Below are 16,611 nucleotides of genomic sequence, written 5' to 3' on the forward strand. Positions count from 1 at the left end.
TAAGTTAGTGCTAAAACGATTAATTAATAAACAGAAAATTAACTGGAATGTTTAAAGAAGTTTACTGGGCAAAAATATCCCAAAATTTTTGATCCCAGCTTCTCAAAAATTTTGATTTGCTGCTTTCGTTTAATTATCTTTGGTTTGTGGACATTTGTGATAGGCATTTTCACTATTTTCTGACATTTTATTGACAAAATATAGTGTAAACAACAAAGAGAGGAAGTTGGATGTTTGTGAAATCATAAAGAAGCGATGCATTCTTGCCAAATGCATCTTACTGCATTTGGCAAGAATGAATGCAAAGAGTGGGAAGCATCACTTACTGTATCTGAGCTTTTCGCTTGAACATCATTAGAACAAAAACAGACATGAACGGCGTTAATAAGCTGCAGTCAAAATGACGCTGAACAAACAGAAATAAGTTATTTATCTGCTGTATGAACACTTTGAATATTTATAAAGGGTAACAGAATAAAAACACACACGTCATTTAAAGCTCTTCCTCAGAGTTAAGTTATACTAAGATGATTCATTCATTTTTCCCGTTTCATCGCTCTCTGAGTTAGATCTACTTCCTTCTCTTTCTTAGAGTCCATCCATCTGGGATACATCACCAAAATCAGGCCTGATATTAAAACGTCCAGATGACAGAAGCAGGTCAGGGGGCACCACGTTTAGTGACTGTCAACTAAAGGTCAGAACTGGATGAACTTGATCATGTATGTGGTAAATTACATGTAACCCCGTGCACATTTTCTGCACCATAGAGCGGGGCATTATTTAAAAGGCATACAAACAGGTGCTAAAGTGTGAATTCAGAATAGACCACATTTCACTTAATGTAAACATCGTAGTTGGATTATTTAAGCAGTTTCACCTGAATTTTCTTCCTTCCTCATATAGCCTATTTCCTTGACATACAGATTGTCAGTGAATGTTTCTACTGCATATGCATCTTTCAGCAATGTCAAATCTATATTTTAAGGGAGGGCGTGATAAACAGATTTCAGATTGGGCACCATGTATATGCAACTTCTTCCTTCCCTTACTAACAAAGTATTATGTCCAGGTCATGCAACAAAACCCTGTGGCTCAGGTGTTTCCTCTCTGACCGCAGTGAAGGTGGCCAGGAAACTGTCCCTATGGCTCCTTTCATGACACATATGGTTTCTTTTAGACACATCCTCCTTTAACTTCCTCCTTCAGTCCAATGCGCTGCAACAATGGCTGCAGAACCTATTCTACAGTCTGCCAGTGTTACAGAGTAGAGATATTTACTTTCAGTGGAACGAACCATCTGAGCCTTGATTCAAATAGGCCTACTTCCAGATGTTTCAGTCCTTCTCTTCATATATCTGTGAAATGATTACAAGCTGCTGTGGATAAATCTACTCGTCCATAATAAATGACGGATTTCCGTTTTACCCTAGTTTGAATGAGATTGAGTCCGTCTCGAGAGGCTCACTCATTGGAGGAAACTGGATGAGCAACGTAAGCGCTCCTCTTGAATGGGAAAATAGCAGAGGGGGAGAAACGGGCAGACACACACACGCAGCAGGCTGACAGAAGCCAAGCAGCGGCCACTGAGACACACACACACACGGACTGAGACTCTGGATGCAGCCGCAAGAAGGACCTCATTTTAGTTTTTTGGAGTAAACGCATGTTCGTCAGCAGTTGTTGTTTTTTTAATTACAGGATTCGCGTCATTACGAGCCGCGCGCACATTCCTCAACAGGATTTGCATCTCCAATCGCAAATTGTTTTCTGCTCCCTACGAGAGTGTATTTCTAATTTTCCTGCCCAGCAGGAAGCTTTCATAGTCATGCTCGAGCTGCTTCGACTCGCGAAGCGTTTCATCTGAAAACTGTCGTGTTTCCAAAAATGGAACAACAGCTCTCCAAACCAGAATGCAAAAACATGGATGCGTGTCTGAGACGACTGAAGCAAGAACTGGTATGTTGTGTTGGATTTACTCTACTTCTACTATTGCTATCAGCAGTCAAGCATGTTTTTTTCTACTTTATCAATGTACATTTTAAACGTGTAGCATTTTAATGTGCTAATTGGCACGCGTATGGACGCGCAAACAAAAAAAATGATTTCTCATTCAAAATATTGAAAATAGCAAATCAGATTTGTCTTGGCATGTCTGTGTGTCCTCACACATTCTCTCTGATATTCTGGTTTTTAGCTTCAGTTGGGGGTGTATGTGTATTTTTTAAAATCGCATTAATCTGTGTAGGCTTAAAGCTTTGGGCACACCAGAGGCATGTGTACATATCCTCCTCCTCTCTGTCCACGCATCTGGGACAGATGTTTCAAGCTTAATGAGTTCAAGACAGTTTTTCCTGTTCTTTTAAGGGGGACTGCTCTGAGCCTGATGGTTCCAAAAAGTAATGGTTGTAAAAATCACAATATTTTAATGCATTTGTTGCGATAGAGTCGAAATGATCAGTTGATTAATGGAGTAGTTCATCAACAGAAAACTGCTTTGGCAGTAGAGCAACTGTTTGATTTACTTTTTCAAGCAGAAATGCCCAGAAGTTGCTGGTTCCTGCTCCTTAAATGTGAGTATTTACTGCTTGCTGACAATTTAAAGAAAAAAATGAATGATCGATTAATCAAGAAGATGATTATCAGATTTATTGATAAAGATGATAAGTTGCAGCCTCACAAAAGACTGTTGAGGTCTTACTTTAATCATATTGCTAATAATATGTGCTATGTTCATGTATCCCCTCCAAAATGTGTTTGATGGGGACAAATTTAGAGTGCTATCTCTTGCCCCTGTCTTTGAGATGTAAAAACAAAACATGTAAGCTGCACCCTCACACCCAAATTTTTTGGCAGTGACACACTGTAGACCCATTTTCAAAGGAGCTTTAACTGGCACAGATTTCATTTGGAATCCTCTTCAAAGTGCGCACAGTTTTTTTTTTTTCTTTCCATCCAGCCACTGGACCGCAGAAAAGCCTCGCATGGCTGCTTTGTGACTTCTTGATTTGCTTCTCCAAATTAGCCACATGTCTGTGAAGTGGCACTAGGAGTAGACGTCGATGCCAGGAGGACATGTTGTGTTATAGCTGCCATATCACAGTTTGGTAACATAATAGAAAAAGTGTCGTGCCATGCCGGGGATCAAATGGGAGAATGGAGAGCAGATGCCGGTTAAAAAGCCAAGGCAGTCTCCCCCTGCACAGGACCATGTGTGATGCAATCTGTTGTTCAGAAAACAAGGGGTGTCTATGCCAAGGTTGTCACTTTTCTTTCAACTGTGACAGATTTTTACCCAATGCTCACTGGAGAGTGGTAAACCAGCTCCATCTGCAACACAGAGATCACAAACATCTAACAACAACGTACACCTGCGATGCAGAGTCAAACAGTTCTTCAAAACCACTTGTGATTTAAAGGCTGCGATAGTTTTAAAAAGGACCATGCCAGTTGTTTTGCATGTCAATTTACCACAAATCACATCCACCTTTAAGAAATATTTTGTAAATGCTGCTGTGTCAAAGACATTTGTGTGGATTTTCGGTCTCAGGAAGCTATTGGTTTCCATTAATCTCTGTATTGTTTGAAAAATCTGATTGTTTGAAAATCAGTTAGCAGACTGTTGAAACGCTCTTGAGTTATGTAATCCACACTTGATATATAGTTTTGATTCATTCTGTCAAAGTTACATTAGTAACTAAGTAGTTATTGTGATACCACAGCTTAATTCCAGATTGATCTGACTGCACTACATTACCCATGCCACGGTGAAGTAACTTTGACAACAATTACTGCAGACTCGACAACATTCACAACTCAAGCAAGTTTCAGGGAGCCTGATAATCAGACTGAATTGCCATTTCATTTTGTGTGACCTTGTGTTTACGTTTGCTGTTTTCTGTTTGAAAGGAGTGGTTATTTTGCCTAAACTGTGGCCTAATCAGTGAGTAACGTAGCAGTCCAGCTCGACAAGGAAGCTACATTAGTGGTCTCTAAGCGAGGATTTTGCGTTTTTCCACATCAATCAAAAAATGACACTTTTGAAAGTTGCCCTTTCTTTAATTCGGCATAAAAAGAAGTTGCTAATTGATTTTTATACCGTATGGAAATGGATGGACACTCATGACTGCCAGGTACACGTGGTAAAATATATCCAAGACCTAAAACATGACAGCGTGCATTTGAAAATGTTTAGCAGCTTTGTTTAAATAAGGAGCTGAAACTTTCAAAAAAAAAAAAAAAAAGGTCTAATATGGTCCTTTAAATATTCACCTTGATACAGTTCCTTACAAGTACTGAAAGATTTCTCTGAAGAAGAAAATATATCTAGTTTAGTTTGCAGTGTCTGTAGCATTATAGAAATTGAGTATGGCATTCAAAGCCTATGTAAAAGTCAAGTAAATTACAACTGTGAAGTCAGAGCTTCACATAGACACCCTGAACCTCAGTGCACTGACAGCTCTAAAAGACGACGAGTGTCATACGAAAGTGTGCCCACTGTGTCAGGGGTCAGGTGGGTCAGTCTGTGCGGGGTAGTGTTAGGTCACACTTGAACATTTGATCCTTCACCTGGGTGTATTCCTCCTAATGCCCAACCACATCCAACCATGCCAGTGACGCTAAAACTGAAAGCTGGCAGGTTTGTTTTCAAGTCAGGAATGTATCATCATCTTTTCTATGTCTGTCACTGAAAACAGAGTTTGTCAACAGGCTGCTAAGGTTCATTTGTGTCTTTAAAAAGCACTGCAAGGCTCTATAGAAATCCTGAGGATATCATGGTAACAATGAAATATTTTTAAGTTCATGCATGACTCATTATTCATCCAGACAAAGAGTCATGAAAAAAAAACCACAACATAAGCCCTTTCCTGCCTACTTAAGAGTCAAAGACACGAACGCCAACATGCCTTTGAGTCATCTTGTCTAAATGTAAGGTTCACACCTGCTTAACACCGGAATTTTAGACATTAAAGCGTTAGTCAAACCTTTTGGTGTCGTGACTGCTGAAGCTGATTTCATATACATCTCACTCCTTTATCCCTGTGACACCTGGGGCGCATTTCCAAACATGACTGTCACCTTGGAATTCAACAGCAAAGCCGGCAAGCATGAGATCATGAAATCTGAGAAAAATTCACACAGGTGCCAAACCTTCAGTGTATTCGAGAAAGCTTGTGTGCCTCAGCGTATTATGTTCTTTGTTACCTTTAGGGTGTGGGATCAAAAAAACCATACACATAACACAAAGCAGTGTAGTGTGGTCTAACTTTAAGTTTGTTTGTTTGGCGCCTCCCTCATGGTTCCTATTCACCAACCTGCCCTTCCTTCCCCTCAGCTAAAATAGGCCCAGCTCTGGGGTTTTGCATGAGTGATTATTGTGTTTGAGATGGAGCTGCTAACCTTTTCACAAAGCCTGTTTATAATTATGGGAAATTCAGGATTTATTGTTTAAAAAGACAGTTGAGTGATTAATAACGCTGCTGCTGTAACCACACGTGTGACCCCGCTGGTCTGAGATCAAGATGTGTGTCTCTCCTCTCCTCTGTTTGCTTTAATTTGAACAAAAATATGTGGAGTATTTCTCGTGGGTATTTGCTCTCACTGAGATTTAGATCAATATTGTGCTCTCTCGTGTTGTTGTGTCTTTGCGGCCTTCAGATTACATTTAGTCTTACATTATTGCTTTTTCTTTGGCTAAAATAAATTGGACTTTTGGAACTGTTCTGCTGCCAAAGTGGAATATGTGTTGTATAGTGTATCCAAGCACTATATATATGTAACAGAGGCCCATTTACTCCCATTGTATTGACTCAGCACTAGCATAATGTACAAACTTCAAATTTCCAAAACACTCTGTATTCCACACTGCAACAATTGTAAATAAGCACATTAGGAAGACATGTACAGTAAAGTGGATACATAACACATTGCTGTGGGTTTGATAATATAATTCATTAAGGCCTATGGTGGCCCATTCACTCCCAATAAATCACAACTCAGTGAGCTGTCAAATGCTCATAATGCTGCACAAAAACCAAACCACTCGCATGCATTTTCATCAGGAAATGCGTCTCTAGATTTACACTGCTTTTTATGTTAGTCTAAGACGGGGGAGAGTTTCTGAGGTCTCTGCAATGTTAACGTCACACTTGATGTTACAACTGTGGGCGGGAGATATGGCCGTATGCACTTTCACTGCCCACACACACAAGGTGCTGACGTCAACTGCTCCTCTATCAAGCATCTAGCTAACAATTATTGTTTCCAGTGATGATTTTCAACCAGGAAGATAACAGATTGGGTCCCAGACTGTCTCCAAATATCATCTGCCAAAGATGATGACATGGATCCTAATCATCCTGCGTCTCCCACAGCCGGATTGTTTCGGCGTAAATGAGCTGTAGCAGGAAACAAGCTATTAAACCACCTCCCATCTCTGAAAAGGCCGCCAGGGAGTCTTTGCTGGACAGAAGGTCATAGAAGCAGTGATATATTGGTTTAAATTGATTCTGTTTTAAAAAAAGGGACAGTTCACCCATTTAACTATTTCGACTTACCTCTTCTTGACAGTTTGGTTTTATTTGCCAAGCTTTTGGGATATTGGTCTCTGAGATTTCTGATGCAACCCCTATACAACCGAGGATATGCATTGACCTGGATGATCTGGAGTAGAAGTTGCATGCATTAAAAATGCAGGAGCATCGTCTCTATCCAGAAACAGTGTTCCCTTTGCTCTGGATAACCCACAGAACTCGTGAGGAGTTTTCACAGGAACTATATTTTTTGGTAGAAAATAGTTCCAATGAGAAATATTCACACCGACATCTTAATCCAAAAAGTCCTCCAGAATTAATGACAAAATACATAATTTCTTTACTCTAATTCCTTTGGATGTGATACCCCTTTCGGCATGGTGGCATATCAATGGCGTACCTACCCCATAAGGTTTGGTTACATTTATTGATAATGAACCAACACGCTCAACCGCAGGATGTGTAGGAAAAAAATACTTAGTTAAGGTTAAAATAACTCCTAATGTAAGGGACAGGCTGAGATTTGGGATATATTAAAAACATTTTGTTGTGGAATGATCGTGGCCACAGTTAAAAGAAACCAACCTTGACTCTTGGTATGAAAGCGGCCTACTGTGTCCAAGTCTGACATTTTGTTGTCATACAGCAATGCACATGGCCACTAAAAGACTTAACTTGTAAGTTCAGTATAGACATTGTATTTTGCCATTTGCACAGACGACAGAAGCTTGTCATTTTTTTGGGTGGTACTGTGGTGGGGGCAGAAAACTGACCGACAAATATCTCAAAATGTGGGCATATAAAACTGCCAACTAACTGCCAGGGTAGATACAGTATCAGTGGCAATAGTTGAGGAAATGTTTTTTGTGATTTAGGTTTAAAGTCCTAGTTTATGCGAGGACTTATTATATGAAGGACAGCAACATATTCACTATTACAAGAAGAAAATTCTGGACGTGGAAGTCTACACACAACCAATCTGTCATGACATCACAGAAGAGGTATCTGTGTCTCATTCTCTTTTACTGAACATTATTCACACTCCTCCTCCTCCTCCTGAACGTGACCCCGAGGACATTCGGACAGAGTCACCATATAACCTTTTTCATCAAAGAGGCATTCATGGCCGTGTGCACAGTAATTTATTTCTTTCAGTGAATGCTCCACAGCTTTATTGGCCTCTTGATTGCAACCTCGGGTGCTGTCCACAGCGGTCTGTGGCGTGTCCAGCAGGGTAGTCACAGAGACCCCCTCTGTATCCCCTGGACAGAGACCCCATTGCCGTCCTTGACACCCCACCATTCATTTTTAATTAGGGGTGGAGTTGGAGGGAGGGTGGAGTATGCTAGCTGCTGCTGCCGGCCAGCTCCTTCTAAACAGGAAGACCTTTTGGGTCTGATAACCTTGGCACCACTGTTTCCTCCCCCTCCAGCAAATAACAAATAAACAGTGAATAGCCTGAATTTCATAGCCAGAACAGAGAGGCAGTTTGTGTGTTTATTTCTCACCTAATAATCCAGTTAGAATATATCAGTAAACACAACATGCAAGTACACATATACATGCCTCAAAAATAGACACAGACTTCATTCAAACGAGGCACGTCTGGACATGTGTGGATGTGTGAGCTCAATGTGTTTGCACAGTGCATTTATTTTTCCCCTCCATAAATAAAGGAGTTAATATCAAGGCTGCAAGAAAGGCAGACAGCTCGATCTCACCCGACAGCAGAGAAGAAGCATTGATTTATTTATTGTGGTATTTAATTCACTTGCATGCATACTGAATAGTTTCTGGATGCATCTTCACAGTAGACAGATCTATAGAATATAAAAATACAGAATTAAAATGTTTTAATTAAAATGGCCAGAACATTTTAATACGCCTCCATCCAACATTAATTTAAGACTGCAGCCATTGTTCTTAAACTTTGAAGCATCCAGCACTTAATTGGCAATTATGTCTGGTTGGCTGGCATCACTGCAGACAGATGTAGTGTGTGTGTGTGTGTGTGTGTGTGGTTCTTCTTCCATTCATTCAGCAGATTTTGGCTAGCTTTTTTAAAGTGATCTTTTTATAGAAATGCACGCTTGATGGATTCAATGGCTGAAATAGTTTGGAGGCTTTTGTTCAAAAAGAAGATTTAACTAAACTTCACAAGGCTGGGTTAATGATGCCAGCGTTTCTGGGCAGTACTGCAATTCCCTGCAGCCCCAATTTCATCCCAGTTCTCTTATCAAATTAGATTAGACTGCCATTTTTTTCCTCATCGCTTTCTTTTTCTGGGTAAGACCTTAAGGTGCTTGTGTAAGTTCTGGCAGGTCTGAGTCCTCGGTGTCTTTGTGCTAACTAGGCCCTGAGCTGAGTCACACATTACGAGGCAAAGTGAGACATCTCAGGATGAACAACATCTGTGTTTAAACTAGAAACTGCCGCAGGACATTATTGTAAAGTCACTTTTAGCTTCCTGAGCAGACGCCAGAATGAAGGCTGAAAGGACTGACATATTTGGGCCACAAAGTTCAGCTTTGAAATGGCAGACGTGGAGTGCCTGGAGTTAGTTGGCATGGTAAAAGTGGAATAATAGGGTTTAGTTTACTACCGTTCCTCAGTTTGTTCCCCAGGGCACAATATGAATTATTAATATGTTGCCTTAGAATAGAAATGCCAGTAAACAACACAGTGTGTTTTAAATAAACCAGAGGAAACGCCTGAGTTTTGGGGATAATGGAAAAGTTGCATGTGAGTGTTAAATTAGGGTGTTTTGGTTAGTATGTGCAAACAGGTGAGGTCCTTTTAGACTGCATGAGAATAGTCTGCTTAGGAGATAATATTTCAAAAACAGATTTAATACATTTAAGTGGTCCAGATTTCACCAGCAGCTCAGGGTGCGGTAATCCCTCAGCTGATTTCTGCATAAACTTCACTGAAGCCACATGTCTGCCTCTGAAGATGTAACAAACAATACATAAATCTGCATGTCATCTTGTCTTCAGACTTGTTGACCTTTGATGTGGAGGAAAGTAAACCGTAATTATGCGCTCTTTCCCAGCCTCTCCCGGGACAGAAGCAATTACAGCTTATGAAGTCACCCATATGTGGAAAGCATGAAGACAAGAGACAACCTGATTGTGCTAATTACACGTACCTTTGCTGCCTAAATTAGTGAGCCAACCGGAAGCTCAGAGGCTTTTGTTTCCCAGCATGTGCATTGATAGGCCTATTACATGACCTATTCACGTCCCTGTGCACCTACTCAGCCATATGTTAGTGATGAGCAAAGTGTTTTAACCCACAGGTTTAATGTTAATGGTGCATTATTGTATTGGATAAGTGTCGAGGTACAGATCATGTAAATGTCCTCTGAGTACATAGTGCTGAATTGCTTAGTCAGATGATCAATTAAGTAATTTATCAAGGAGGGATACCAAGAGAGATTGTAGGCCTAACAGGGACTGCATTTTTTTTTTAATATAGATTAAATGATTAACCCAGAAAATAATTGGCAGAAAAATTTAAGTATTTATAAAATGAATCATTAGTTTTGGCCTTAGTATTTTAAGAAAGTGTCACTGTTCTAAAAACGTTTTGCAATATCAAATATTATTTATATATTTTAGAAAGTAGACTAAGAGTCTACAGCCGAGCTAGCCGCTCTATGAGGTTGTACTTAACATTGTAACTGTGAGCATGTTAGCATGCTGATGTTAGCACTTAGCTCAAAGTACTGCTGTGCCCAACATGCTGATTTTTAGCAGATATAATGTTTACTATGTTCACCATTTTAGTTTTGCATTTTAGCAACATTTGATAATTAGCATTAAACACAAAGTAAATCTGAGGCTCATCACAATGTTATTAGTTTAGCTAGTTTGGTGATAAGCCAAAGTTTTTAAACAAACTAACCTTTGGACCCGATGATGCGTGACAGAAATCCCTCAGAGATTACTGAAATGATAACCATTCATTCTCAAAGGGACATAAATTTCTCTACCAAGTTTAGTGGCAATCTATGAAATTGTTGTTGCTGACATTTCACCAAAAACCACAAAAGTCAACATCATGGGGGACCGTGAATGTCTGGAGATATTTCAGTTAGGACCAAAGTTTTGGACCAGGCGACCAACAAACTGGCATTACCATTCCTAAAGCCTAAAACATTTTACTTCAGAATTCAATATAAGTTGAACATATTAATAATAATAATATCAATAATATCATGGGTATTTGCTTGTTATCTCATGGCTAGAATTTTATTTTTTATTTTAAATGTAGCCCAAGATTTTTTCTTATCCATTACATTTGCCTGTTTTCCCACAAAACCCAAATCCTGCAACAGTTCCATCTCTCACGGTGCTTATAGGTTGCTTTGTTTATGATGCTGTGCTGTCAGTTGTTCTACACAGCTACTTTTCCCACCCGGGGTTCAACACAGTAACTGCTCCCTATAGATTAAATATCACAGTTGTTACAACTACAACTAACCCCCCTCTCTCCCATCTATAACCCCCCTCATGTGTTCTTATGGTGTGATCCATAATTAAATCCATCAACAGTTTTCTCTTCAACATGTAAACATATGGCGAGGGATCCCTCCCCATCACACAAGCCTCCTCCCTCCTCTCCCTCTTTCCATCTCTACTCACCCGGCTGACTCTTACTATCCCTCTCACTCGCTGTCTCCCCTCTCTATCCTCTCATTGTCAGTCCGTTTCCGCCTGAGTGCCCCCCCCCACCCCGCTGTTTTGGGGTAGTCTAGACGGGCAGTGCTGATTGGCTGTCACACCCAGGGGTGTCCCCCCCCGCCTTTGAGAGAGATACATATAGGGGCCATCAGACTGATCCCTTTGAAAGGTGAGAGACAGTGACAGGCTGGCAGAGGTGCAGACTAACAACAACAGAGAGACACACAGGGATATGTTTACCTCCTGCTTTGTTAAGGGGTTATAGAAGGTAAGGTGCAGGTTTCGATTTCTAAAAATTTCTATTATTTGAGTTATAGAATGAGCTGTGAGTTTAACAGGTTCTCGTTTTTCCATTTTTAAAGGAATATTTAAATTAAAAGTAGCTTTTTGTTGTCATGATAGAGGCCTGTTGTTTTTATGTGCAATAAACTGCATTTATGTTCAGTTGACAGTTAGTTGTTGTTCCTGAAAGACATCTTGGTTTCTAGGGAAAAGAATTGTTGATCAGCGTTGTCTGCTGTAGGTGTGCTATAGACATTTTCAAAATTCCTCACATACTATGGCATCTTCCCACACTTTTTTTTTTTTTTTTTTTTTTTTTTTAAAGGGAGGGCTCTCGTCAGGTTTACTCATGAATCACTTGCTACCTTTGCACATGTTCTTAAATAAAGATAAACCTGTTATATTATGAGAATGATTCAAAGTCTGGGTCCAGGGGCGAGATGATTCAAGCCTCAAAGTTAAGACACAGGTCACGATGCTGCTTCTGGACTGTCTACCTTCAGGAGAAGACAGTTAGTCCTGGTCACATGACAGGCTCTTAAACAGATGAAAGCAGAAAGAGAGGAGGAGGAGGATAAAAGCCGAGTGTATGATTACTGTCGTACCGAGAGAAGTAAGAGTATAGACAAAGAGCTCGGAGGAGGGAGCAAATATGGAAAAAAGTAAATGGATGGATGCAAAAAGAAAAACAGAAAAAAAAATGGCAAGCTAGTCTGCTTTACAGCTGTCATTGGATGGATCTAGTCTCATACGCAGGCCATATGGGACCCAGGCCTGTCATCCAAAACTAGGTCACATGACCCATAATTAAACAAGGTGCGCAGCCTGAAAAATACAAGAGTCTAACCGACAGAGACAGGACTCATACTGTAATTTTTAATCATTAATACATGTTTAATGCCTTTAATATTGCCAGTTGATGGTCTGTAATTAGATTAGTACTGATGCTGAGACAAATGATGAGTGACGCAGAATGAAAAGCCTACTTATGTCTAACTTTCATGCAATAAAATGCAATAAGCCTCTACAGGTTGTTCAGTTGCTCAGCCAAACTGGACCGTTTTGTTTCTCATTATCATCTTTTTAACACTCTCTCTGTCTCCATTGCAGGTGTCTATGAAAGAAGCCGGAGATGGCCTCCACGCTCAGATGAATTCAATGATGGGAGCCCTCCAGGAACTCAAGCTTCTTCAGGTTCAGACAGCGCTAGAAAACCTTGATATTTCAGGTCGGCCCATTAACAGAGGACTCCCACATCCTGCTCTGTCAGATCCTCCTGAAGCGTCAGCTACAGCGGCTTCAACCTCGGGCAAGGATCACAGACCCTGCTTTCGCCAAACCATGCGTGAGGAGCACAGCCACAGTCCGATGCCAAGTCCAAGGCCGTCTCTGGAAAGCAGAAACACCTTCAGCCGAGATGACAGGAGCCTGTCTGAAAACAGAAGCAGCCTGGGAACCTCGTCCTCCTCTGCATCCAGCCTTGAGAGTGAGAGAAGTGAAAGAAGTGAAAGAAGTGCGCGTTGCGAGAATGACCTTGAGTCTATACCCAAGAGGTGGTCGGGATACGCCGCCCCGCAGGTGGATTTCTATGGACCTATGGTGGGAAATCCTCCGCCAGAGCCCTACACTCATCCACAGGCTCCCAGTCGTGCTCAGGTGGTGGACCTCCCCGGGATCCTGTACAGCCTCTCAAGAGAGGGCCCTTCATTGGACAGTGACTACTCCCAGGACAGTACAGACGACGGCAGCGACTGGACTTCTTCGCTCATGAGCCGCAGCCGCAACCGTCAGCCCTTAGTGCTGGGTGACAACGTCTTTGCCGACCTCGTGGGAAACTGGCTGGACTTGCCCGAGGTGGAAAGGGATGAGGGGGAAGAAGAGGAGAGTAACAAGAGGAGAGAGGAGAGGACAGCTGATGGAGGGGCGGACAGACCGGACACACCAGCGCACCCTCTCCGCCTCAGCCGCTCGCAGGAGATCTGCAGGAAGTTCTCGTTAACAACAAACATCTTCAAGAAGTTCCTGCGCAGCGTCAGGCCAGACAGGGACAAGCTGCTCAAGGAGAGGCCTGGCTGGATGGCTCCTGAACTGCCAGAGGGTGACCTCTTCAAAAGGCATAAGAAACTGGTTTCTAAAAGTTCAAAAGGCAGCTTCTACCTGCCATTCTGGGCAAGCGGACAGCAGGGCAAAGGCAGGCCGTGTCCGCATCTAGCTGAAGCAGAGAGGAACCACCAACACTACTTCCCCCAGGCCCACCAGCAGCCATTTGCTGGGATTTACTTAGACAGGAGACAGCCAGAGACTGGTCTGGAGAAAATGCAGCCCTTGTTTGACTACAACACAGCTGTGTGGGTCTGACAGTGAAGCCAACAGACTGCCAGTGATGCCAGACTGAGTGAGTGACAGGTGCTGGGGGATTCTGGCTGTGCTGGAGGGGGATGAATGAATAACTTAATGAGAGGTTTGGACACAGTTATCTTCCAAAAATGAACCGATGAGCTTCACACCCACAAGATTATCATTTTGTCTGACAATCCTAAAACCTAAAACTCGTTTGCTGTGTGTGTCTAGGCGTGTGAGTGCTGGAGAGTGTCTGAGTTAGAGAGAGACATTTTTAAGGAAAGTTTTGTATCATTCAAATTTCTTCATATGCGTGCGTGCATGTATGACTGGGTTCTCTGGATGTCTTACAAGATGGTACTTTGACATGGACATCGCTCTCAGAATGTCACCATCATCAGAGATCTTTCCATCCACAGACGTTTTCACAACGACTGTATGCTACAGGAAACACACTGAAATATCTAACTACTTTGCATCTTTGAATAGAAACACCATCTGTTGGATTGCATGGTTAATGTTTTTTTAGAAGTGATGCTACAAACAGCTATTACTGAACGCACTGCCACTAAACTGTCATAAGCTCCCTCTTGTTTCCAACAGGCCTTGACGCCCTGGAAACTCAGGTTTAACTGAATTTGTTGGTCTCATTCACTTTGCTCAGGGAATGAAAGTTACACAGGAGTAAACTATGAGACAATGGTGCATTTAAATGGGTTTCAAATACACTGTTAAAAAAAACCAACTTCCTCATCTTGCTTAGAAAGACATAACAGCAATACAGTGCATGACTACGTCAAAGATTGCACATTAAACTTTGAGATTTGTCCCTTGTAATCAGCAATGGTTGTGCTTGCTGTCATGCTGGAAATACTCATTTGCCGTGTAGACATGGCACGTATTGAGTCAACTATCAGTCCTCCTCGTTGTTACGCAGTGAGAGGAGGGGGTAAAGATGGCACAGCCACTACTGACTGACTGCCATCTGGTATCCAGTCATTATGTAAAGCTCATTCGCCAAAGGCTCGAAGAAGATGCAAAACGGGCTTGTTTAATCTCAAAGCTTTGTGGATGAGCTGAATTTTGTTACATACTGTGTATATACACACACACACACACACACACACACACACACACAGGTAAATACATTACAGGGCTGTGACAGGGATGAGACAGTTGAGAGTGAAGGTAAATATCTGTAATCTCGATCAGACAGAAGCAAGGTAAATGTATTGAAAATTGTACATACTGTCATCAACCAAACAGCAGCAATAACAAACATTTACTGCAATGTCCCATCGCATGGTTTTCATTAATCTACACAGATAAATATGTCACAGTAATATTACAGTTCAACATGTAAACATCACCACAGTTGTATTTAAACCACAATCTGATGAGTTAATATTTGACATACAGTATCTATTCTCTTGTATCATAATGAACAGTTTCTGTGTTTTTCCATTTCATGCAGCATCGGTTACGAACGAACTTCAGCTTCCTTCACAAATTCACATAAATATCAGGATTCCCTCAGGATTACAGAGGACACTGCCCGCTCAGACTCAAAATACTTTCTTTTTATAGAGGACCACTGTTATGCAAGGACAATCTGATACACTAACTTCTTATTGTTATGGAGAAAAAAAACTGTTAATTTCATTCCGTTTTAAAAAAGGGAACCCAGACCAATCAACTTAGCCAGCAGGGATTAGGCCTTCGGTCTTTTGAGTGTCTTGGTCAGTCGATCCATATGGTGTTGTCTCAGTATTCAGGTCAATACATACTGCACATTCAGAGGGTCCAACACACACACACACACACACACACACACACACACACACACGGTTTCTGCTGAGAAGGTTGTGCCATGAGACACAGTCTGAGATGTCATATCACACAGTATGTGTATGTAAATGTAACATTTATTTCTTCCTATTTACAGTTGTCCAAGTGTAATTTTCCACACCATTTTTCATCAGGGTTCTGCGAACCTTCAGTAGTGATTCTGTGTCATGTGCACCATAAAACTGTCACTGACTTTTTGTAAATTAAATCTGTTTTCAGAAAGAAATGTTACTGTGTCTTGACTTTAGTTTTGCATATCAATTGGTTAATTTGTTAGACTGGTGGGTCATGGAATAGTTGTAGCCAAACAACATCCTGATAAATATGGTTGGAAAAAGGGGTTGAAATCAGTATCACGATATTAATAAAAGTATTTTCTCTTATTGTTAGCTTTTAGTTCACAGTAGTTTGGAATAATTTACACTAGGTTGTTCATATTATTTAGCCTACCCTAACTGACATAAAGAGGACGGACTGTCAGTGATCACCAAGCCCTACTTACAGTATAACCCACACAAGCACTCATTTTCCCAAATGTTACACTAAGATGTTGTAAAGGACTATTTACACACCTACACTTATTCACTTTCTTGCCAAGAGTAGTGTTAATTTTGTAACCCATTTTAAAATTTAGTCTTAGTCCTGTGTTAAATGTCCTTGTTAGTTTGTCATATTTAGTCCACTGTATACTATTTTTTTTTCCAAGTTTTAGTTGACTGTCTGATTTTAGTCATCAGAAAATCTAAATTATCTTTGTCTTTTTTTAGTCATTAACCATAATTTTAGTCTTTATTTCACTCATCTCACATATAGATAAATTGTTTTGTAAAATTCGAATACAGCTGAATTCGATTTAATTCGAATTAACTTACCTCAATTCCCGGTGGTTAGCCTTGATATGTCACTTCAAGTTTGTAATGTTT

General features: G+C 40.9%; 1 protein-coding gene across 1 annotated transcript; it reads left to right on the forward strand.

The window, feature by feature from the left end:
• The first annotated feature begins 1,469 nt into the window (after window positions 1–1,469).
• Window positions 1,470–15,914, forward strand: inka2 (inka box actin regulator 2). The gene is made up of 2 exons (XM_038695730.1): window positions 1,470–1,959; window positions 12,611–15,914. Exons 1-2 carry the CDS (start codon window positions 1,888–1,890, stop codon window positions 13,856–13,858), a joined length of 1,320 nt encoding a protein of 439 aa, XP_038551658.1. The 5' UTR covers window positions 1,470–1,887; the 3' UTR covers window positions 13,859–15,914.
• The last annotated feature ends 697 nt before the right edge of the window (window positions 15,915–16,611 follow it).

The sequence above is a fragment of the Micropterus salmoides genome, unplaced genomic scaffold (assembly GCF_014851395.1).
Source record: "Micropterus salmoides isolate LMB-PRFRI ecotype aquatic unplaced genomic scaffold, ASM1485139v1 Ms_hic_scaffold_4, whole genome shotgun sequence".
NCBI classification, from domain to species: domain Eukaryota; kingdom Metazoa; phylum Chordata; class Actinopteri; order Centrarchiformes; family Centrarchidae; genus Micropterus; species Micropterus salmoides.